General features: G+C 43.0%; 1 protein-coding gene across 1 annotated transcript; it reads left to right on the top strand.

Moving 5' to 3' along the window:
- Positions 1-1,282: 1,282 nt before the first annotated feature.
- Positions 1,283-24,047, top strand: LOC146960183 (cleavage and polyadenylation specificity factor subunit 3-like). Its single transcript, XM_085772563.1, has 14 exons — positions 1,283-1,373; positions 1,959-2,018; positions 2,363-2,422; positions 3,993-4,122; positions 7,472-7,649; positions 13,402-13,491; positions 13,623-13,773; positions 15,437-15,612; positions 17,255-17,413; positions 18,460-18,606; positions 19,636-19,788; positions 19,895-20,003; positions 21,914-22,060; positions 23,980-24,047. The coding sequence occupies exons 1-14, from the start codon at positions 1,283-1,285 to the stop codon at positions 24,045-24,047; spliced, it is 1,719 nt and encodes a 572-aa protein (XP_085628689.1).
- The last annotated feature ends 1,652 nt before the right edge of the window (positions 24,048-25,699 follow it).

Here is a 25,699-nt window from a genome sequence, read left to right as displayed (position 1 = left end):
TTTAGCGAAGATGACTATGACCCTGGAACAACAAACAGTGATACCTCAGTGGTATGGAATATAGGTTTAATTTAATGCTGTAGCAATGTTGAATATGCACAATAGAGGCACAATATGAACAGTGAAAACAGTCTGAATATCATGAAATGCTGAAGTTTCATTTCCTGTATGCACTAGAGATATGATGACAAATCACTGTTTACACTATAGAACCAATAAACAGGGAGTCTAGCTGAGGTCCAGCTTCAGAATCTTAACTCACCTGTACCATGTACTGTCTGAGCTCCTGGTGGAACCTTAACATTCAGTCCTGCCTGATCTACCAGTGATGGAAAGGGGTCACAATATCTTCAACACTAGGTCTACTGCAGGGGTACCCAAATATATTTGGGCCAGAATTTTTCACAACAGAATCCTCGGGGGCCAGACATTCATAGGCCTAGATTGAAATTAAATTAACCTTTTGCCTATTTAGTTATTCATATTTTATTACAGGGACAATATTTTTATTTATACACATCTTTGGTGTTTTGTATTACATAAAATGAAAAATCTTGACCTTATCATATCATTTCCATATCTTACTGTAACTTTACACTGCTGACTTCTGTTTCTCTTCTATAAAACATATTCTACATTTTGGATGTGACGTCTTTCCTCACTTGAGCTTCCTTCACCTTTCAAAATAGGCAAAGCTCAGTAGGAAACAGTAGGAGAGACACAGGGTGAAGCCATCTGTAGACCTAGTAATGTTTTATGTTAAAGTTTCATATTCATCAGGTTCACTACTTCTTTTACTAAGAGAGCTGTTGTGTTTCCAGAAAAATCCAGTGAGAGTGGGAGATCCACCAGTGGAAAGGACAGGGCGCCTCCAGCTCAAGGTAATGTTTATGTTGAACTCTGTTTTCCTCTTCATGTCCTTCTCTCTCCTTGGCCCTCATTTATCAAACTTGCGCAGGATCTGGTGTAGATTCTGGTGTAAATAACAGTGTGTGCCAAGTGTCACGTGTGATTTACTAAAAGTGTGTACGCTGCTGATTTCGGCGTAGAACCGGCGTGGTGGTGATAAATCCGGCGGCTGAAAACGATCGTAATTTAAATGTCCCGCCCCGATATATTCCTGCTTTAGAGGTGTCGCCCTGCCCCTTTTATGGCATGGAGACACGGAAGACGGCCAAGAAGAGACTTTACTGATATTTCCACGGTCAACAGAGAGTGGGCGGCAACATGAAATATCTGGACATTGACAGAGTGATAGTTTATGTGATTGATAAAAGCGTGGATGGAGGCTGCAGACGCACGTGTCACTGACGACGTTAGAAAACCCAGCGATCGCATGCTCCTGCAGTTTACTAAACACAAGCGCAACACAAGTGATTAAGGAGAAATCATATTACTGCCATGACCGCTACTGTATAAACATCAGCACCGATGGTTCAGCTGATGGAGGGATGTCAAACACCGGCCCGATCCCCCGCTGACAGGCCCTGCTGACGGGAGGAAAAAAAAAACCTCCGCTGTGACAATCAGCTGCACCTGGACAGGTAGCGGAGCTCTCCCTCCTCAACCGGGGCTCCGGTGTCCGGCAGAGAGACACTGAAGTCGTCCGTTCATCACTCTGTTGCAGGACATGTTGGACGTTTGTGTGTAACAGTAACAGGTCTGTCACTGATCTGTCACATCCTGGTTTTTAATTCAACATGTGGTCCACATCGCTGCATGAGTAGGTTGTGGTTTAATAATCATTCTGACAGCAGCACTCGCTCCCTCATGTTCTACGCTGGTTCCAGATGCGCGTCGTTCAGACTGATAAAAGCCGATCCTTGCAGTGAATTTGGTGTCCACCCATTTTTTTGGTGTACGCAAGTTTGATAAATGAGGGCCACTGTCCTTATGTTAAAGTTTCATATTCATCAGGTTCACTACTTCTTTTACTAAGAGAGCTGTTGTGTTTCCAGAAAAATCCAGTGAGAGCGAGAGATCCACCAGTGGAAAGGACAGCGCGCCTCCAGCTCAAGGTAATGTTTATGTTGAACTCTGTCTTCCTCTCCTCTCCTCTCCTCTTCATCTCCTCTCCTCTCCTCTCCTCTTCATCTCCTCTCCTCTCCTCTCCTCTCCTCTCCTCTCCTCTCCTCTCCTCTCCTCTCCTCTCCTCCTCTCCTCTTCATCTCCTCTCTCCTCCTCTCCTCTCCTCTTCATCTCCTCTCCTCTCCTCTCCTCTTCATCTCCTCTCCTCTCCTCCTCTCCTTTCCTCTCCTCTCCTCTTCATCTCCTTACCTCTGTCTTTCTCTGTCCTTATGTTAAAGTTTCATATTCATCAGGTTCACTACTTCTTTTACTAAGAGAGCTGTTGTGTTTACAGAAAAATCCAGTGAGAGCGAGAGATCCACCAGTGGAAAGGACAGCGCGCCTCCAGCTCAAGGTAATGTTTATGTTTAACTCTGTCTTCCTCTCCTCTCCTCTCCTCTTCATCTCCTTACCTCTGTCTTCCTCTCCTCTCCTCTCCTCTCCTCTCCTCTTCATCTCCTTACCTCTGTCTTTCTCTGTCCTTATGTTAAAGTTTCATATTCATCAGGTTCACTACTTCTTTTACTAAGAGAGCTGTTGTGTTTACAGAAAAATCCAGTGAGAGCGAGATATCCACCAGTGGAAAGGACAGAGCGCCTCCAGCTCAAGGTAATGTTTACAGTAAATAGTACAACATGAGTGTTATGGACATGTCTGAGGCCCGTACTATGAAGAAGGTTCAACATAGCGAGTCTTTGTGTAATATGTTCTGGGTTAACAAAACCTGAAACACCTAAACAGAGTTAAATGGTATCACAAAGGTGGTTATCAACTTGGTTTGTCAAGTCCAGCTCTCAGCTTTTTGCTGTATGCGCGTTCACATAAAGAGGTTGGGTGTACATATGAATATACAGTGAATTTTTAGGTGCTCTCATAGCTTTTTGTCTCTGTACAACGACAACAAAGACCATTTTAACTGTGAAAATAGCATAGAGCTATTCAAGATTTGTGTTTGGGCAACACCATGTAACAGGTGAAACACTGAAATGTATTTATTCTTGGCCAAAGCAAATTGAAATGATAAACTTAACTGATTATTTGTAGTGCTGCGAGCACACAACTTTTTTCAGTGTCCTCCTGACACTCATGTCAAGAGTGAGCAGTGTATTCCCTCAGCTGAACATCTGTAGGCGTTCAACATCCAAACGTGTGTGGACGGGAATATTCTACAGTAAAAACTTTGGATATATTAAAAAAAACATGTTCATGTGGATAGGGCCTGAGAGAGAAAGTAAACACCAGCTGATCAGCACGTTCTCTCCCTCCATACAAATGCTGGTTCTGATCCAGCTCCACTGAACTTTCAAAGGTGACACCAGCTCCAAACACGCTAGATTGTTAAACAGCGACGCTTTTCACCGTGGTGATGTAGCCCGGTTAAAAGAGAACCACCTTCATGATGGAGGAAAGCCTGGCTTTAGACTCAACATACCTTGCTAACCCACTAAACTGGCTTCACACACAGTACAAGCCTCTGGTTACCAGAATAAACCTGAGGTTGTTGATCTCAACATTCATGAGGTCACTTTCAAAGTTTAATAACTGTCAAGAAGTATAAACACTTTGGATAATGGTTAGTTTATAGACCAGGACAGAAATGAATACATTTCTTTCAGTTATTATTGAGCGTAGCTGTCAATAACAATGTGTTTGATGGTTGAAGGTTTAATGTGGTTTAAGTTGATTTTGTGTACAAAGTAGAGACTGTTAAATGGCCTGTATTTCTTACTCTGATCAGCCTCAACAGTAAATCCTGTTAACCTCTGTGTATAACCTGTGTTGCTCGACTGTTTTTAAGTACTGTGTCTACTATCAAGAAATCATTTGCACCAATGTTGAAATAGGCACCCGCCCCGCTCTTAACGATGTTCATTAGTTTGAGTCCAGTGTTCTAGAACATTAAGCCATTGTTGTATTTTATCCAGGTTCTTCAAAAGGGAGACAAACGTGGACGGAGGAGGAGGTCCAGGCAGTGGAGAAGATGCTAATTTCCAGGAAGGTTCCCAGCAAAGAAGACTGTGAGAGGTGCATTGAGTCATCTCCACAGGCTCTCCAGTACAGGGACTGGAAAGCTGTAAAATTCTACATCAAAAACAGAATTGATGCTGCGAAAAGAGATAAGCGATTCTGAATTTATTTATTATTTTTTTTGAGTTCAAGGACAATTCCAGGCAAATTCAACTCGGGGCTGTATTTTCCTAAAATTTCAGGTCTAAAAGAAGGAATCTGAAGATTTTCAGTATAATTGCTCCTGTTTTGCGGCAGTTCTGCTGCTTAGGCTGTTTACATCCCTCAAAGCCACAGACAGCGTCAAACATGCGCCCAGAAGTCTTGCGGAGTCTTGTGCGAGACCCAAGTTGACGCTTGGTGTATTCAGGTGCAGTCGGAAGCTCCTGTTTGCGTCATAACACAGGAATATCAACTCTTGACTTGCTTGAAGTCTGGTGCATGTTTGAGTCGCCATCTGACGCTGTTTGTAAACCGGAAATCGTCAGATTCCTTCTTTTAGACATAAAATGTTAGGAAAATACAGCCCCGTGTTGAATTTGCCTGGAATTGTCCAAAAACACAGTTTTCTCATCCAAAATCGTCCAATATCTACGTCTCCTCATTGGATAAAGGTTGTAGGATACAAGAAAATGTTCTCCTCAGCTTACAGCAGAGCAGAGTGACTGACAGACCCGTGTTTCAGACCAAACACTCTATGTAAGTGATTGCTGTGGGAAGATACAACTATTTAAGACTTAGATTTACACAAACATTCCACTGACTTCTGCTTTAAACACCACCATTTTTCCTCTTTCCATTGCAATCACTACTTTACCGAGCTTGGCCAATTGTAATGTTCCCTCTGGCAGCCTGTAGTATTTGCGATGAACTTGAATATCATGACCTAAAAAGTCTGCTAGATTGTCCATTTCATTTTCCTTCAGATTAAAGCAGAAGTCAGCGGAATATTTGTGTTAATTTAAGTCTTAAATAGTTCTATTTTCCCACAGCAATCACTTACATAGAGTGTTTGGTTATTTTTCTTCATTTTGTCTCTTTTGTTAGTAGATTTCTACTAAATTCACCAAGAGTTAACAGCTACTGTGACACACTGTGTTGTGCCTGTTGTCTGACCCATGTCATGTCAGATGTCATTGTAAAGCTCCCTCTCGCCTGACAGTGTAGGCTCCAAAAATTGTCATCTCCTCTGTATCCGCAACCAATTGTAAAAGTATGTTTTACATTAACAATTGTTAATCACTATAAGTGTTTTAAAGGCCGTTTTCTCAAAGTGAGTTGTTCCTCATAAGTGCTGCTGAAGTGGAGATTTCTAGCTTAGACACCAAACCTTCCAGTTTTATTTCTGTTTATATTGTGAAGGTTTTTACAGAGGGAACTGTTGATATATCGTTCACAGCCTGATTTTATACAACATTTTATCCCTTTCTCTGTAAAAGGTTGAATAAACCAAACCACTTCTTATTACAGTTTTATGAAGTCTTGATTCAGCAAAATACAAATTCGTGAAATTATCGTTTACTTTTGTAAGTATATCTGTCGACTTTACTTAAGCAATATCACACTTGATGTTGTACTGAATATCAGCACATGTGACTCAGTCATAGGCACAAGGCTTTATTTCTCCTTAGAACACAGCTCTCTTGAATACTCGATTCTGATTGGTCAATCACCAAAATTCTGCTGTGTTTATTTCTTGATAGACCACCGCTGAGCCGTCGTCAGGCGTGTTACTAAGGACGCCGCTCAGATCAGAGTAGCACAGAGGAGATATGTGATCTGCGTATCTGTGAACTATGCAGGATATTGACCTTGTGTTTCAAGTTTGACCGTCCTTAAACAGCCTCGGACTAATGTTGATGCCAGATAAATGACTTGTAGCTTGTCACAGGAAGAGTGGAGGCTCGTTTTCTACACCGGCGCTGCTGAACCAAACCTGCATGATCAGAGTCTCGGACCCGGGCTGTCTCACGGCTCTCGTCTTGGTGCGGTGGCACAGCGAGCCCACGACACAGACACAGACGCACCCCGAAACCGCAATTTATGGTTTAATTAATTATTTCACTCGTAAGCCGTGTTCTAAGCGGGATAATGTATAGTTGGTCGGTTGTTAATGGAGAACTATACATTATCCCTTACATAACCGATCTTCATGATATTCTAATCCTCTCCTGTCACTTGTCTATGTTGCTCCAACAACCAGTGCTAACAGATGCGGTTATGTCTGTTCATGCACATCTGGTTATTGTAGCTTCTCTAATTAATAGGACTAATAGTGCTAACACGTCTATAGTGGTGATCACTCAGATGCAATTACTGTTTATTTAGTAGATCCTTATACTTATTCACAGTCTGCTGTATTATTGAATATGTAACAAGTATACAGTGATGGACCTTCAGCTGCATTTGTACTATATTGATAAATCTAAAATCTACATTGCACATATGCTTTATGCACATTAAGACTACACTGACATAGTGTAACTTCCTCCTGTCAATGCTGCTCTGTTCTTTGCTCTGTTCTTCTCCTGTCCCGCTTCTCTCTCCTCTTTCCATGCTGCTCTGTTCTTCTCTCCTCTCTCGCTTCTCTCTCCTCTTTCCATGCTGCTGTGTTCTTCTCTCCTGTCTCGCTTCTCTCTTCTCTTTCCATGCTGCTCTGTTCTTCTCTCCTGTCTCGCTTCTCTCTCCTCTTTCCATGCTGCTCTGCTTCTCCATTCTGTATGCTGCTTTATTGGCTCAAGCCTGTATTTAAATGAGAGTTAGCAAAGATAACGTGCATTATAACACACTGCATCGGTTGATACCTACAGTATATACCAGTAATTGCATCTTTCAGCACTTAGTTTCCCATCATTTGTGACTTAACTGGTCTATATCTGTGCCAGTCCCAGCTGACAAGGTGCAGGTGAGGTTCACCTGCTCAGGGCACTCGTCACTGCAACACTGTGCTGGTTTAATGTACATGCAAAAACAAAATTACATTGTAGACAATATAGGCACCATTTTTTCTCTTCTAAATAATCATCTTTGCTGATTGCAGAACATTTTACTTTAATTTCTGCTCTTAAACAGACTTGTAAATGAATAGAGAAAAAAAATGTAATAGCTTGACACCTGGTGGTGGTTTGTGGTATGACACTAAAGAGGCGTCCCCAGCGAAATAGAAAAACCTGAAAAAATCTATTTGAAAAAACTTGGGAATTTTACTGACTTTTCTGGTCAGAAGTGCTTTAAAAAAATCAGAGAATTGATTTTGACTACTCATTTTGCCCTAAAATGTTTCTTTTAAAGTGATGTCCCCACCGTGAAAAAATTTCAGGTCCAACTTTTTGGTCCCCACGATGTAATAAAAACAAGTATGTGTGTGTGTGTGTGTGTGTGTGTGTGTGTGTGACAGTAACATCTCGGCAGACGACATGCTCTACACGGAGACGGACCTGGAGGACAGCATGGAGAAGATCGAGACCATCAACTTCCACGAGGTGAAGGAAGTGGCCGGCATCAAGTTCTGGTGTTACCACGCCGGACACGTGCTGGGCGCCGCCATGTTCATGATCGAGATCGCCGGCGTCAAGGTAACGGACGCTCACCGCCACTCACATGACTCAGCTGTTCAACCCTCTGTTGGTGTTTTGTTTTTTGCTTTTTTACTTTATTTTGCAAATAAATCGATGTACAAACCAATAAGGCAAATAGTAAACTTGTAAATATAAATAAATACAAAACATAAGATATAAGAGCATGAAATAAAATAAACAAACATCAAATAAACAAGACAAAGAAAAGAAAGTATGTACAGTAAAGTAAATAAATTAGAAAAATTTAACATTTCAATCAATAATCGATGTGACCAGATCAATAAACTGAGTCTGACAAACAGGAAATCAGAAGTAAGGCTTCTAAAACATGCAGCATCCCTTCAAAATAAAAGCATGGAAATACAAATCCTTTTAAAAAAAGAAACTGTTTTTAACACCGTGTTGTCCTGCATTTTATCGTCATCATGTCTAAATGGAAGCGCATATTGATAAGTAATTTCATCAACTCACAAAAAATATTTCCCAGAATGCACCTCTTCACCTAAACTTCATTATCACATAATATCACATTATGCAAATTATAAACATATGAATCGCAGTGATTCACTCTCTCTGCTGCGACAAAGAACAGATGTTATTATGATTTATTTATCTTAGTTGGAGCAGAAACAGTGAAGATTAAAACGCAGCTGTGTTTTGATTAAAAAGTGATTGATTGAAAATCCTAATCAATAATCACAGACTTCAGGCTCCAGAGTCAATTTCTCTTCATTTGATGAGCAAAATAAACTGTTTAAAGACGTCGCCTCGGGCTTTAAGTTGAAGGATGGTTTTATAATTTTAACATTTTGTTGAATAATCCAATTAATAATAAACAAATGTATACTTTTAGATCATTTTATTCATTTGTATGTTGTGTTAATCCTATATATGCTGGTGTTGATGTATAATTAATTCAAATATCATGACAAGGAGAGTTTGAAGGTGATCCGTGACTAAATCTGAAGTTAATTCCCATCTACTGATTACCTTGTTTTAACCAGTCAACAGGCCTCCTGAGGTGTGTGTATATGAACCTACACCTGAAATACACAGCATCATAAAATATGCATGCACTTAAACTTTTATATGAAATAACAGGGTATCCACGGGGTCTTAAAAAGTCTAAAATTTGAAAATCTAAATTTTAGGCCTTAAAATGTCTTAAATTTGTTGAATTATTGTGTTCAAGTCTTAAATAATTTTAGACAGGTCTTAAATTTTCTTATGCCCACCATGGACGAGCATTTCACTCGCATTTGCCCCTAAAAAAAATACATGTGTGAACCAGGAAAATCACAAAAAGAAAGAGCACAACCTGCGATTGGTCAAAAACTACAAATCCCACAATTCTCTGGCCTCAACAATAACAGTAGTTAGTGTAAGTAAGGGAGAGTGGAGCTGTCGGTGAAAAGAGGAAACAACGCCACGTCTGGTCCTGTTCTATGTTGTTCGTTCACACCGTCACCGTTTATTCGTTACGTCCGCGGTGTAAAAGGCCGTAACGCAAAGACGCGATTAGGCGCGAGACGCGATTAGGCGCGCGACGCGGTAGACGCGACTTTTTTTTTTTGCGACGCAATACACCCGATTTGTTTTGGGCGACGGGACCTTCGCGTCTTCGTCTATTTCATCGTGTTTGGTGGGAAGACCCACAAGGGGCTTCCCACAAGGGGCTTCCCACCAAACACGAGGAACGCTTTTTTTTCGCTCGAGTTGTGACGCGCGACCAAACGCGAGATACGCGGTTTGACGCTCTTTTTGACTCGTGTCAAAAAAAAATTCACGAGCCCGCCAACAACTTTTTTTTTTTTTCAAAGCAGGTTCAACTGGACTTAGTTATTTGTCTAGGAAGACGTTTCACCTCTCATCCAAGAGGCTTCATCAGTTCATGTAGCATCTGACCAGGCTGGGACTGGTCCAACTAACTGGTCTGGAGACTCAGTATAAGTCCAGTTGCTTTCGATTTAACCTCCTTTGAAATACTATGACCTGGACAAATGAGAATATGCACAGGCCTACAACAACATTTCTGCTCTCATCGACCATGGTTGAGGTCACAACGCTGCTCTGTAGCTGCTCTGGAAGTCCGAGACACTGAGGCCAAACGCCGCCGTCGCTTCTGATCCATGTCGGCGAGTTCCGGGCTGATGAGCTACAGAGACTTTAGAGTCAAAGGAGCAGTGCGTCGCTGTGTCGGACTGTTTGGATTTAATGAAGAAGCTGCACAGAGTCAGGTGAGCAGAAGCTGCCCCCCCCCCCCCCCCCCCCCTCACCGTGGAGCCGCTGCTGTCTCACAGCCGCCACCGACCCCTAGAATAAAACACCACCGACCCCTAGCGTGACGCACAGTATACTGTTATGAGACACATTATGCATCCCAACTGTCTTTTTTTTTAGAGGATTTTTTTTTTTTAACCAAGAATGCGAAAAATCATGATCCAGGGGCCAAAATTCGAAACAAATATATTTTTAATCATAATTCTCATTATTCTCCTGATGTCGGTTTAATGTAAACAGATTGAGCTGATACGCGAGAGTAATGTGACAGCGGGGCAGTGCTGCAGCTGCTGTGCTGTGATGGACCTGATCAGACTGGTGGTGGTCCACAGTGAATCAGTCCCAGATCCTCCACCGTCAGCAGATCCCCCGAAAGCCCCCGCAAATAATACATCGACAAGAAGTTAAGTGGCAAGTTGCACCTTTTCGTCGGCTTATTATTTGCGGATTTTTTTTTTTATAGCCTATATAACGTCACTGCAACATGCGGCTCTCAGTGCTTGTCGGTGTTGTGTCTATAAATTGTGAAATAACTTTTCCTCAATAGAAATATGAGACGTGGTCGATAGGTTTCATTCATCCATGTTTTGGCAGACAATACAAATAACCAATGATAATGAGATTTCCACCGCGTCGAACCAATCATGTGGCTGGAATAGAGCCAGTCAACAGTAACATGTGCATTTGTTTGGGTTGCTGCAGATGTGCACATCAGCTGACACCGCCAGAGAGAGACACATAACAGCCGCTTCAAGGAGACTAGCGGACTTTTTTTTTTTTTTAATAGCCTCTTCATTCATCTTGGGCGGGGGGCGGTGCGCCGTCTTATAATGTTACAGAAAACCCTGCATTATGTTTTTTACAACTCGTGTTCCTACACTATAGAGACAACTTGCTGTTGGCTCTATATTTCAAGAAACTTGTTTTCTGTTTAAAAGGCACAATTCACCCATCTTTTAACCGGGTAGTTACGTCTCCAGTCTGTCGAGCGGGCGAGCGCACAGCTGATGTGCTTCCATGACAACAGACGCACGGATTCAGTGTGGACAGAGAGCGTCAGATGTGACGCGATTGTCGGACGCTCGTTCGCGTCGCATCCAGTTAGGACACGGTGTGAGCAGCCACATCCACTGCGCTCTGGATCAGCTGATCGGTGCTCAGGTGACGTTAGATCTTCACTTTTTTAAACTCATACAAAGTGCAGCCAAACAGCAGGCTGAAGAGAGAGGACCAGCAGCAGCAGCAGCAGCTCTGACAGCTCCTCTGTGGCGCTGCAGACAGGCTGCAGGTGAGCTGGCCTGAGAGCAGAGTGCCGTCTCTTTTTTTTTTTTTTTTTTTAGCAGCCTTTGTTACAGATAGGCTACATGTCCATGTGCATGTGCATGAGAACTGATTTTGAATCGAAGAGACACCCAAATATTCACATCCTTCAGTCCAGGCTTTTGAAAAGAGAGTAGCCTATAAAATCAGCTTCATGTAGCAGTTTACTTTAAAATGGTTCGAATATATTGCTGCTGAATAAATCTGAAACATGTGATGTGCATTTTTTGGGGGGAAATATGGCTTCTGATATAATAGTCTGTAGACATCATCATCATTCAACGTTTTCACATGGTCTGGTGTTAATAAAGCAAACTAAAAATCGCAAAAAGAAAATCAAGAATCGGTTGAATCGAAAATCGATTTTGAATCGAATCGTGACCCTAAAAGTCGGAATCGAATCGTGAGCCACCCAAAGATTCACATCCCTAGTACAGAGACCTGCCACAGTGTCATGGTGCATTAATATAAACTTCAACCTCAGAGCTGTCAGTCCTCAGACTGTCCTGACTGTCCCTGAACATCACACAGGGATGCAAACAGCGCGCCGAAAAGCGAAACTCGCTTTTTTCATGACCAATTGACCCTTCGCCAACTCCTCCCACAAACGGCTATTGTCCAATCCTACGTTAGCAACCGTAACTATAGGCCTGGCAAGCTTTCCGCAGTGAGTCATTACGTTTGCTTTTGTGGACACATTTTGAGACTAGGACGAAAAACATTGTTTGTAGAGAAGGATGTTGTTGCTGCTGCTGCTACTACGGCGGCGGCGGCGGCGGCAGAAGCAATATAGAGATGTTCAGATATGAGCGGACTTTTTTTTTCGACTTGAGCAAGTGTAGATATGGGGAAAACCATATGTTCACCTCCGAAATGACAGCTGTACTTTTAGGGCTTTTACCTGGGCTTTTAGGGCTTTTACCTGGGCTTTTAGGCGAGGGATCCTCCAGGCAGGGACTGCTTTCACTGACTGATACAGCGGTGGGAGAAAACAAAACAGCAGCGAAAGCTGTATGTGGTTCACAATCGCCCAAAAACTTAGAGTTTGACAACGTTTCATGACCAGTGAGATGACCTAAGTCTTGGTGGGTTGATAGACGGTAAAATTACCGGTCCTTCCTGCTGCTCTGTACATTGTCCAGTCGTGTCGTTGAACAGATGTTTTATCCTCCTGCGCGAGTCACGTCACTGAAAACTATGAATGATCTTTGTGACTTCTTCTCTCTATTATCTCAGAACAGTTTATCCAGAAATTTGCTGATATTTCCTTTGAAATCGATACCAAATACTGCCAGGAGCATGGCTGGGAGTGAAAGCTTGCCCGGCGTAGCAACAGTAACCAAGGGGGCGGGGCTTACGCGAAGGGTCAATTAGGTGACTTGTGTGAATCGTTCAGATCCGAAGAGTTTTTGTTTTGAGGGGGGGGGGGGGTCTCAGCGTCTCAGCTGGGGTCAGTAAAATGTTTTTCTAACAGGCTGACAGTGACAATCACGTGAGGCGAACTCATTCATGGTCTCTGATTATACTGATAACAGCCGACCTCCAATGTAGACGCGCGACATGCACCCACGTTACCCAAAGCGGTGACGCCGTTTTTTCCCCCCGTGCACGTCCGCGGCGCACAGCTCCACGGACGTGCACGGTTCCCTACGTTGCTGTGTCAGGCAGGTGTTTCCACGGAGCTCTGCCCCGTTTCAGAGGTGAAGGAAGCCCTGAGTGGAAAGACGTCGCCTCCGCCATGTAGAATGTGTTCAATTCAAAAAAGTGAAACTAACACATTATATAGGCCTATATGTCCATTACACACTGAATGAAACATCCCATGTCTTTATTTCTTCAGTTTATTTTAATAGTAATAATTATGACTAACATTCAGTGAAGACCTAAAAATCAGTATCTCCAAAATTGAAATATTGCAATGGTTTTTATTTTTTTAAAGCATTTTTAATATAGAAATGTTGGCCTTCTGAAAACTGTCCATCTATATGCACTCAATACTTGGTTGGGGTTGAACTACTGGAAATTGACTTTTCTGTGATATTGTTAATGGTGAGCCCCCCCCCCCCCGCCAGACAATACCTCTCTTTTTTGGTCCTGACCCGTTTGCATCCCTGTGTGTGTGTGTGTGTGTGTGTGTGTGTGTGTGTAGTTGTTGTACACAGGAGACTTCTCCCGTCAGGAGGACAGACACTTGATGGCGGCGGAGATCCCCAGCGTCAAACCAGACATCCTCATCACCGTGAGTGGAAGCATTCAAACCGTTCAATCTTTATTTAAACACAGAGCACAGACACTTAACATTGAACCTGTGTGTGTTTGTGTGTGTGTGTGTGTGTGTGTGTGTTTGTTGTGTGTGTGTGTGTGTGTCAGGAGTCGACCTACGGGACTCACATCCACGAGAAGCGGGAGGAGCGAGAGGCTCGGTTCTGCAACACGGTCCACGACATCGTCAACAGAGAAGGTCGATGTCTGATCCCCGTGTTCGCTCTGGGCCGAGCGCAGGAGCTGCTGCTCATCCTCGGTGAGACCACGGCAACAACGACGCCATGACGACGCACGGCGACCTAAGAGTGGCGCTTTCCCTTCAGCTGAGGGAAAAATAAATTCAGGCTTCAAGTTTTATTTACAAGATTAAACTAAGGGACGTGTTTCTGTCTATGGATCACACAGAAACATTTTCATTCACCATACACACTCGTTAAAGCCCCAGTGTGTAACTTATTTGGCTTTTTAGTAGCAAAAATCTAATATTGCTTTCATAAATACGTATTTCACTGAAGTCGAATCACACCCGCATACAAATGAAAGCTTTCTCGTACCTTAGAATGAGTTGTTACAAGTCGTTACAAACACATAAGTGGGCGACGCACCGAACCGAGGCGGCCATGTTGCATCGTGACCGTAGGTAACCACGGAAACTCAGCAGAGCTGTCGGCTCGGCCTGTTAAAACTGTCACCACTGTGTAGTGTGAGGAAGGATGGAGGCACTGGTGTTGCATTCAGGTGCAGTCAGGCAGACGGCCGTCGGCAAACCAACCGGATGTCATTTTACTCGACGAGAGAAAGCCGGTAAAACGTGGGTCGGGTAAACAATACGACATCACCATGACAACATATTGTCACGGCTGTATTGTTTTGCCTCGTGCTGGCGGACCACTTGTTTACATAGACGCTTGTTTATCCTGTTACATGCAGCGTCTGTTGTCTGTCTGACCTCTGCCCGATTTCAGGTGAATGCAACATCAAGAATACGTTCAGATATGCAACCGCACCGCTAGATGGGGGGAATTCCTACATATTATACCTTTAAAGAGGAACTATGCAAGATTTTTACCTTAAAGGGATAGTTCAACATTTTGGCAAATTGGTCCATTGCCATAATCCCTATAGTCATAGCAGTAGGTTCGTTAAAGGGATAGTTCACCCTAGAATGATATTTCGCTCATTATCTACTCACCCTCATGTGGACTAAGGGCTGGAAGAATTTTCAGAGTCCACCGTCCCTTCTCTGAGTTACAGGGGGTCTCGGCGTAGCAGTGCATTTCAATGCAACGGTTGCAAAGGGACACCAGAGCTCTTCGTAAAAAAACACACACAAAAAAACATCCAAATACCTCCATGATGCTCGTATGTAATGTCCGTCTTGTGCTGAAGCCCCAAATTGCGTAATTGTCCCGAAAAAATTAAATAAGTCTATATTTTAAGCTTGTTTGTAGCGGAAGCTTCGCGAAGCTCCTCTTCCTGGTCCGTCCAAATCTCGCGTGATTTGCGCCGGCGTCAGTGCGGTTACTGCGAATCACGCGAGATTTGGACGGACCAGGAAGAGGAGCTTCGAGAAGCTTCCGCTACAAACAAGCTTAAAATATAGACTTATTTAATTTTTTTCGGGACAATTACGCAATTTGGGGCTTCAGCACAAGACGGACATTACATACGAGCATCATGGAGGTATTTGGATGTTTTTTTGTGTGTGTTTTTTTACGAAGAGCTCTGGTGTCCCTTTGCTACCGTGGCATTGAAATGCACTGCTACGCCGAGACCCCCTGTAACTCAGAGAAGGGACGGTGGACTCTGAAAATTCTTCCAGCCCTTAGTCAACATGAGGGTGAGTAGATAATGAGCGAAATATCATTCTAGGGTGAACTATCCCTTTAACTTTATTTGTGTGTGTGTGTGTGGACCAGACGAGTACTGGCAGAACCACCCGGAGCTCCACGACATCCCGATCTTCTACGCTTCGTCTCTGGCCAGGAAGTGCATGGCCGTGTACCAGACCTACATCAACGCCATGAACGACAAGATCCGCAAGGCCATCAACATCAACAACCCCTTCGTCTTCAAGCACATCAGCAACCTGAAGGTTTGTTTTGTTTTGTTTTTGTTTTTACTTTTCTGTCCTGTTTTATTGTGTCGTCAGGTTTGTTCTGTCCTTTGTTTTCCGTTTTGTCTGTTTTGGTCAGTGTATTGTCAGTGTATACATTGTGTATGTTTAGGGTTGCAAAGGGGCGGAAAATTTCCAGTTTTTTATTCCAAATTGGAAAATATCCATGGGAATTATGGGAAATTATGGGAATTTATGGGGATTAACTGGAAATCTGGGGTAATTTAAACAAACTGTATCATATCCAAACATAAATGTAAATATTTTGTTTCGTCATAAGCAGACATCCATGCAAAATAACAATACAATTAAAAAACATGACATTTCAACAGATTTATTTGTGAGTAGAACTTTATCAAGTTCTAATTCTTGTATGAACAATCAGCTATTTTACTGAACAACAAAAACATGAATATTGAGTAAAATATTACTAATTGCTTATTAAGGGCCAACCTTCAATTTTGTAAATTTCGGATTTATTCCTGTTTATTCCCATAGAAAGTTTCCGATATTACCCGATACCCGATATTTTGCAACCCTATGGCCCAATCCCATTTCTCTTTTTTACCCCTACCCCTTGCCCCGCCCCTTGAAACGGAGCTACAAGGGGTAGGGGTAGAAAGTCAACCCCTCCGAATTGGGACACCCCTTCAACAATCACATACGTCATCACGTAGTCTCACTGGCTTTTACGTAAACTGATGCGGCGAGCTTTTGCCAGAAATCAAATAGCGTGTTCCATATAACTTAATAAAATAAGATAAAACTTAATGCAGACTGATCGGTTCATTGTAAAACATTTATTTACACAGAGCCCAGAGGCAGCTGCCTGCTCCTCTGTCTGATACATGAAGCATAACTTTTCATCCAAATAAACTAGTGCTACTGCCACAATTGTCAGATTTCATCAATGAGACCAACATTTAAATGAGGAAAAGAATTTAACATGCTGGTGGTAAACCTCTAAAAACCCGCGGATAAGTTAATTAACAACCGCCTTCTCTCCCGGCGGGACCGGGACGAGGACGTAATTTGGCCGGCGGAGCAGCTCTGCAGACCGGCTGCTGCCTCTGTGAGGAGCCGCTCCTCCTGGAGCTTCACTTCTCCGAAAAATCGTCGGAGCAAACTTCTAACCCGCCGTCATTTGGGTAAACTAACTGCACATTTGGGACCTAAACAGTTACTTTCTCGCAAGAAAAAATATTAAAACTTAATAAAGTGACATAATAACAGCGCTACAGTGAGAAATAAAACAGCTTTTCGTTTTACAGCCACCGCTGCCGGCTGCCGCAAGATGCATTATGGGAAATTTTCATACCCCTCCGTTTGGAGTGTGCCTCTGAAAAATCTCCGTTTGGAGGGGTATGTAGCCTACCACTTCCCCCTACCCCTCTGTCCTAACGGGGATTGGGACATCCCTACCCCAACACGTGAACGCGCAAAACGGAGGGGTAGGGGTAAGTGGTAGGGCCAAGGGGTGAAATGGGATTGGGCCTATGTATGCTATTGCCTGTTTCCATTGTCGTTGTCGTTTGTTTTCTGACGTGTGTGTGTGTGTGTGTGTGTGTGTGTGTGTGTGTGTGTGTGTGTGTGTGTGTGTGTGTGTGTGTGTGTGTGTCAGAGCATGGACCACTTCGACGACATCGGGCCCAGCGTGGTGATGGCGTCGCCCGGCATGATGCAGAGCGGTTTGTCCCGGGAGCTGTTTGAGAGCTGGTGCACGGACAAGAGGAACGGCGTCATCATCGCCGGCTACTGCGTGGAGGGGACGCTCGCCAAGGTGGGAATCGAACCTGCGACACCTCGGGTCCCTTCTGCAGTTTTTTTTGTTTATTATCATAGGAAGTGAAACGTTTCCTCCACTGGTTTTTAGAAATGTCAGGTCTGTGTTCACTTTTGGAGACAAGTTAAGAACAACAGAGAGTGAGAGGCAAGGCAAGGCAAGGCAATTTTATTTGTATAGCCCGTTTTTACAAACAGTTTGTCTCAAAGGGCTTTACATGGCATCGTAACAACATCCTCTGTCCTTAGACCCTCACATCAACTGAGGAAAAACTCCATGGAAAACCCTTTTAACAGGGAAAAGTCGGAGAAACCTCAGGGTGAGCAACAGAGGAGGGATCCCTCACCCAGGACGGACAGACGTGCAATAGATGTTGTTACAGACAAGAAAACAGTTTACAGTTTGTCACAGAATGTGCGAAATATGGAAATGTTAGCAGAGAGAGTGAAATAAAATAAACAATCACAGCAATAAATAAAAATAGACAATAACAGCTGTAAAATTAGTTTGTCTGCCCCAAATGCATCTTTCTTTATTCATAACTTCTCCTTTAATCGGTATCTTATAGTTTGGAGATAATAACTGCGATGGCAAGAACAACAACACAAATAACTCTGACTGAGAACAGTGTAATTGCTGAAACAAAATCTTTTACAGTGTGTGTATCTGAATAAAAACCAGAAATAAGACTCTTATTTAAATTATATTATTGATCGGCATCGATAGATATTCCCAGTATTGGATCAGTCCGGTCAGTTTTATTGATAATGTTGAGTTTAATGTGGCTACGTAACAAGAATCTGAATCTGTGACAGACGCCTGTGTTAACGACGTAGGACCGATCAGAAGAGTGTGTCGTGTTGCGTTCAAGTGCTGCTGGGATTTAATGAACTTTTAATAATATTTTTATATTAATTTAAATGATGAAACTTTTCACACAGGTTATTTAATGTACTGTGTGCGTGTGCGTGTACGTGTGCGTGTGCGTGTGTGTGTGTGTGATATGTATGTGTGTGTGTGTGTAATGTGTGTGTGTGTTGCAGCACATCATGACGGAGCCTGATGAGATCGCCACCATGTCGGGACAGAAGCTTCCTCTCAAGATGTCGGTCGACTACATCTCCTTCTCCGCTCACACCGACTACCAGCAGACCAGCGAGTTCATCCGGGCGCTCAAACCGCCGCACGTGGTAAAAACAACACACACAGACACACACACACACAGACACACACTATTTAAATCCACACTATTTAATTAAATCCACAAAGCGATGTTCCTGGATCCTTTGGGTTTATTGCGACACACTAACAGGCAAAAACACTGTTTTTTCATGCACTGATCAATTTTGAGATTTTGGGATATTTTTCTCTCAGAAAAGTGGAAAGAAATGGTAGAAAATCCACATTAAGGTTTTTTATTTTACTTCATTTTGTCTCTTTCATCAGTAGATTTCTCCTAAATTCACCAAAAGTTATGTCAGGTATCACTGTAAAGCTCCCTCTCTCTCCTGAACAATTATGTGGATCCAAAAATTGTCGTTTCCTCCGTATCCGCGACCAATCGTAAAAGTGCGATTCACATTAATGATCTATGGAATTTTACAGTACAAATCTATAAAGGCCGTTTTCTCAAAATGAGTTTTTCCTCAGACTCTGGACCCGAAATCTCCACTTCAGCAGCACTTAAAGACACCTAACCTTCCAGTTTGATTCCTGTCTATATTCTGAATTTTACAGAGGGGATTGTTGATATATCATTCACAGCCTGATTTATACAACATTTTATTCCTAAAAACATGGAGAAATTTGAGTTTTTAGGGCTGGTGACAGTATTTTCTCATTTACAGAGTGATAAAAAGACATATCCAAAATCCTCCTCTGTAAAAACTTCTGACTCTAATATGTCAACAGAATAAAACAAGAAATTTTGAAAGGTTCTTTATCCATTGTTCAGATTTCGGTTCTGGAAATGTATGCAAATTAGCGCATATTTCATCAGATATTGCCTCATTTACATATTTAAACATAAAACTTGACAAAACTTGTAATACAAAAAATATTTGTCTTAATGTGAGTGATAAACTTGGGAAGTTTCATGGTGATGTCTGTTAGTTTAAATTTCTACCCTATTCACCTGTAGTGTCCCACCTTAATGCAGTTTGTGTGTGTGTGTGTGTGTGTGTGTGTCTGTGTGTGTGTGTGTGTGTGTGTGTGTGCAGATCCTGGTGCACGGCGAGCAGAACGAGATGGCCCGGCTGAAGGCGGCTCTGATCCGAGAGTACGAAGACAACGACGAGGTTCACATCGAAGTCCACAACCCGCGAAACACTGAAGCCGTGACGCTGAACTTCAGAGGAGAGAAACTGGCCAAGGTGTGTGTGTGTCTGTGTGTGTGTTGTTGTTGTGTTGTTGTATTGGTGTGGGCCGTGTTGTTAACTCCCAGCATGCTTTGCTCTGCTCCGCTGTGCTGTGCTGCAGGTGATGGGCGTGCTGGCGGATGAGAAGTGCTCTCAGGGTCAGAGAGTCTCTGGGATCCTGGTGAAGAGAAACTTCAGTTACCACATCCTGACGCCGTCCGACCTCTCCAGTCAGTCTGCGTGTGTGTGTGTGTGTGTGTGTGTCTGTGAGACTGTGTGTGTGTGTGTGTGTGTGTGTGTGTGTATTGTCAAACACTTATTATAATTGATGAATGTTTAATGTTTTTGATCCGTCATCAAATGTTTCAAGCTGCTTCTGTCACAGAAAGTAAACCTCAACATCTGGACTGATTGGTTGGTTGGTTGGTTGATAGAAAGAAAGAAAGAAAGAAAGAAAGAAAGAAGTAAGGAAGGAAAGAAAGAAAGAAAGAAAGAAAGAAAGAAAGAAAGAAAGAAAGAAAGAAAGAAGTAAGGAAGGAAAGAAAGAAAGAGTGAAGGAAATAAAGAAAGAGTGAAGGAAAGAAAGAAAAAGAGAGAAAGAGGTGGAAAGAAAGACAATAGCTGGGTTTCCATCCAAGTCGTATCGAATTTAAAAGAGGATTTTGTGAAAATGCGCAAAAAGCAAAGCGAATTTATGCCCGTTTCCATTCATTAGTGTTTTGCGATTAGGAGGAGTGCGCCGTGAGATTACGTCATAAGAGAGCGTGAATGTATCCAACAGTTGACACTCAGCTGACACTCAACATCATGGACAATTTACGTACTTTCCGGACTATAGACGCACCTGTATAATCCGCACCAGCTACATTTTAAAAGAAAATACTGTACATATTATATAGGCCGCACTTGAATATAAGCTGCAGGTTTTCATGTTGTAACATGAGATATTTACACAGAAAGACAGTAGGAACTGTGACAGTCCGCTCGCTTTTCCGCTGTTTTGGTTATGCTCAATTCGCATAATCTGTTTCCATCACAAAAACTCGCATTTCCTTTATTCGATACGTTGACAAATCCCCCCCCTCCAAGCGTATAAACTTTTATGCGCATTTACTGCCTTTATTCGAATTTCTGGCGTTTCCATTCAAGTATTTATGCGCATTTTCACAAAATGGAAAACCCAACTAATGAAAGATTGAAAGAAAATGCAAGAAAGGAAGACCAAGAAAATAATAATCAGAAGGAAAGAAACGAAGAAAAAAGAAAGAGGGAAGATAAAGAAAGAGAGAAAGAAAAGAAACAGGAAAAAAGGAAGATCAAGAAAGAAATAATCAAAAGGAAAGAAAATAGAGAGAAAGAAAAGAAACAAAAAGGGGCAAAGAAAGAAAAAGATAGTAGGAAGAAAAAAGAAAGAAGAAATACTTAGAAATACTTAAGAAAAAAAGAGGGAAGGAAATGAAGAAAAAGAGAGAAAGAGGAGGAAAGAAAGACAATGAAAGATTGAAAGAAAACACAAGAAAGAAATAATCAGAAGGAAAGAAACAAAGAAAAAAGAGAGAAAGAAAAGAAACAAAAAGGGCAAAGAAAGAAAAAGATAGGAGGAAGAAAAAAGACGAGCAGAAAGAGAGAAGAAATCCTTAGAAATACAGAAGAGAGAGAAGTGACAAAAAAGTAAAGAAAAAGAAAGACAGAGTGAAGAAAAGGATGAAGACAGAAAGAGAAGTAGAGACATGAACGATGGAGTGACTAACAGAGTTGACTCCTCTCCTCCTCCTCCTCCTCCTCCCCCTCTTCCTCTCCTCCTCCTCCTCTCCTCCTCCCCCTCCTCCTCTTCCTCTCCTCCTCCTCCTCCTCCTCTCCTCCTCCCCCTCCTCCTCTTCCTCTCCTCCTCCTCCTCCTCCTCTCCTCCTCCCCCTCCTCCTCCTCCTCTTCCTCCTCCTCCTCCCCCTCCTCTTCCTCCTCCTCCCCCTCCTCTTCCTCCCTCCTCCTCCTCCTCCTCCTCCTCCTCTCCTCCTCCTCCTCTTCCTCCTCCTCCTCCTCCTCCTCCTCCTCCTCCTCCTCCTCCTCCTCCTCTTCCTCCTCCTCTTCCTCTCCTCCTCCTCCTCCTCCTCCTCCTCTTCCTCCTCCTCCTCCTCCTCAGACTACACCGACCTCGCCATGGGAACGGTGAAACAGACTCAGGCGATCCCGTTCACTGGACCGATCTCGCTGCTCGTCACGCAGCTGCGCAGCCTCGCCGGTGAGTTGGCTCCGCCCCCTTCGTCCTCTAACTCCTCCTCCTCCTGCAGTAGCATAGATATACAGTATATATACTGACTAGATGCCGCGTTCTGCTTCTCAGCGTACGTCAACACGGCCGCCATCTTGGTCCGGGGTTCTGACCATAGACATAATAAACGTCTGACCAGCAGTCAGACCCGGTCGGACCAAGGGGGCAGTTGTGGGTCTGAGAAGTGAAGCTCACTTCCGCGTTCAAAAAACTGCAATCCCCTCTTCTTCCTCTGGGGGCTGGTGTCAGAAGGGAGCATTCCCCATAGACCCCCATGTTAAAATCGCCGACTTTACATCCTCAATAAACATGTTAAAAGCCTGGTGTCAGGACGTTTTTTGGTCTCAATCGATAGTTTCTATCCCAGCACACACTCTGAGGGGGGTGAATTTTTTTTTAACTCTACCGTTTTACTGTTATTAGATTAAAACTCTGGCCAATTAGGGCGCGGAAACGTTGAGTGACAGGTCCGAGCAGCTCCGTGGACAGGCAAGGCAAGGCAATTTTATTTGTATAGCCCGTTTTTACAAACAGTTTGTCTCAAAGGGCTTTACATGGCATCGTAACAACATCCTCTGTCCTTAGACCCTCACATCGACTGAGGAAAAACTCCATGGAAAACCCTTTTAACAGGGAAAAGTCGGAGAAACCTCAGGGTGAGCAACAGAGGAGGGATCCCTCACCCAGGACGGACAGACGTGCAATAGATGTTGTTACAGACAAGAAAACAGTTTACAGTTTGTCACAGAATGTGCGAAATATGGAAATGTTAGCAGGAGTTGATGAAGGCAGTCTCTGGTGAGGGGAGGGGGCGGGGGGGTGGGGTGGGGGGGGGGGCAGGGAGAGCTGGCCAGCTCGATGGGAGGACTGGGTGGCAGATTGGTCCATGGGAAGGAAGGGGAGGCCGGTCTAACAGCAGGGGAAGGGGAGGGAGGGGGGGGCGATGCAGGCGGCGGCTGGTGCAGAGAGATGGAGCTCCGGTGGATCTGAGGAAACACAGAGAGAGTGCGAGACACCAAGGCCAAACTACAAAGTACAACAGAAAATGACAGTTCAAAAATATACTGGGGAGAGGAGAGGAGAGGAGAGGGGAGGGGAGGGGAGGAGAGAAGAGAAGAGAAGAGAAGAGAAGAGGAGGAGAGGGCTCTGTGTAACCAGATGTGTCCCCAGCAGTCTAAGCCTATAGCAGCGTAGCTATAAAATGGTTCAGAGCTACCTGAACCAGCCCTAACTAAAAGCCCTGTCATAAAGGAAGGTCTTAAGTCTAGACTTAAATGTAGTTAGAGTGTCTGCCTCTTTGACCCATGGAGAGAGCTGGTTCCACAGTAAAGGAGCCCGGTAACTGAAGGCTCTACCTCCCAGTCTGTTTTTAGAGATACTGGGAGTCACTAACAGACCTGCATTCTGGGAGCGGAGTGCTCTGGTAGGACAGTAAGGAATGATTAGTTCTTTCAGATAGGTTGGAGCTTTATCATTAAGAGCCTTATAAGTCAGCAGAAGGATTTTGAAGTCTATTCTAAATCCCACAGGAAGCCAGTGGAGAGAAGCTAAGGTGGGAGAGATGTGCTCTCTCTTCCTAACTCCTGTCAAAACCCTTGCTGCGGCATTCTGGACCAGCTGGAGACTCTTTAGAGAGTTTTTCGGACATCCTGACAGGAGAGAGTTGCAGTAGTCTAGCCTAGAAGTGATAAATGCATGTACTAGTTTCTCAGCATCACTCTGGGAGAGGATATTCCTAATCTTAGTGATACTGCGCAGATGGAAGAAGGCGGTCCTAGTCACGTGCTTTATGTGGGAGCTAAAGGAAAGGTCCTGGTCAAAAATGACTCCAAGGTTCCTCGCGGTAGTACTCGGGGTCAGGGTGATGCCATCTAGAGTAGCGATCTGATTGGAGAACGTGTCCCTGAGATGTTTAGGTCCGCCTCCTGTCCAATCAGTTCTCTTGGAAAACGCCATCACTGTGGTTAATGGGACAGTGGGCGCACGACACGGTTTGATCAGCTGACAGACGGTTGTCAGTCCCTCCGATGAAAACTTAAAATAAAACGTACCTCTAGGGAACACACATACTGTACTGTATATATAAGAGATCGATATAAAGCTATAGATAGAACGTTTCTCTCAGAGATGTTCATCTAAAAACTAAAAATACCAGGGTTTTCTGATGGTCCCTGAACACTCGCCTCAGAGGGATCATCGCTAGTTTTTTTGTTTGTTTGACACTTAATGTATGTCCAATCTACCTCTCTGCATGTGAGCAACAGGCCAGTTTAGAGGAATACACAACTGTGATTCCTGTCAGAGCCATCCCATAGTGAAGGAGCAGTGATTTTATTTAATTTTAATCTCATGAATTTAAACATTTACACAGTAAGTAATTATCTGTAGCATTCTTAGTGCTTTTTAAGTTTCAATGCCAATTTGATGAAAGAATGATAATGTCACACTGTCCTGAGACGTGTTCATGGTGTTTTCTGTCGTAAACTGCCGCATTGTCTATATAATAGCCTGCGTGCTAAATCGATTTTATTTTTTCTTGATAGACATTTTGTGTATAGAGGATGACCATCTTGTTCACATTCTGATTGTTTTGTGTCACCACACTACAGGAATAAACATGAAAACCACACCTGTGTCCCATGTTATCATGCACAAAACACAACACAGTATAGTCGCGGCCTGCAGACCGTCCGGGTTCACTAATACTTACAGTACAAATCTTTATTATTTATTATCTGTGGAACTGTTAAACAAAGAACAGATACTGCCTCTTCCAGCAGGGGGCAGCATTACACAAGAACTATAGTGCAATTAGTGCGTTCACTAATCTGGATGCTAAAAGGCATCATTGTATTCTGTCTTTATTCTGCATCATAGGGTTTGCTCTCTTGTGTAAAAAAGTTTAATTTTTACTTGATTTTTCATTTTTTCTGTGCTCTATAGTGAGTCATGTTGTCTTATTGTGTAATCATACACTGCTGAATTGTGTTGCTATTGCTATTTATTTGCTGATCCCAAGATGAGTCTCTCTGAAAAAACATGGCTCTGTTACATTACATTACATTACATTACATCTGTGTTGAAGTTGAAGTGTTGAAGATGAAGTTCATCTAATTCTTATTCTTAATCTGGTCATATCATCACCAAATAATGATGTGTTCTCTATTTGATTCGATTTTGTCTCTATGTGGTTACTGTAGTTTGAAGGTCATTACCAGTCGGCATCAGTGACCTGAAGACTGATCACACTGCATCGTGAGACTGAAGACAAGGAAGAATAAACAGGTGTTTGAGGATGTGGGTCGTGATTACTTCCTGCTTCATACAGTTCATACGAGATAAGACAAAAAAAAAACTAAAAAACACATGACACCAAATAATGTAATAGTAACAAAGGCAAGGCTTCAAAAAACTACATTGTGTTTTTTTATATTTAAATTTCAACACCATGCTCTGTGTTTGTTCTATATATTTAGCATGTGTCCATGTGCAATGTGTTTGTGAAAGAAAGAGGGAGGAAACATAAAACAACCAGATGTTAATTGGATTTATTTATTCATTAGGTGGAGAGTAGTTAACAAGAAGCAGTAACAGTTAAAACATGAGGGACATGAACAAGCAACATGCAACAAAGCAACAGGTACTGCACAAAGGCAA

This window comes from Trachurus japonicus, unplaced genomic scaffold, assembly GCF_045865225.1.
Source record: "Trachurus japonicus isolate A0001 unplaced genomic scaffold, Traja_1.0 AP030635.1".
NCBI lineage: Eukaryota > Metazoa > Chordata > Actinopteri > Carangiformes > Carangidae > Trachurus > Trachurus japonicus.
This window is presented reverse-complemented; position numbering and strand designations above follow the sequence as displayed.

Bases quoted from the DNA above. Each gene is read 5' to 3' on its own strand.
- LOC146960183 (XM_085772563.1), top strand. From the start codon at position 1,283: ATGGAGGCTGCAGACGCACGTGTCACTGACGACGTTAGAAAACCCAGC. The intron at 7,650-13,401 runs GTAACGGACGCT...GTGTGTGTGTAG, and splicing joins TCGAGATCGCCGGCGTCAAG to TTGTTGTACACAGGAGACTT. The intron at 22,061-23,979 runs GTAGCATAGATA...CTGTCCAATCAG, and splicing joins TAACTCCTCCTCCTCCTGCA to TTCTCTTGGAAAACGCCATC.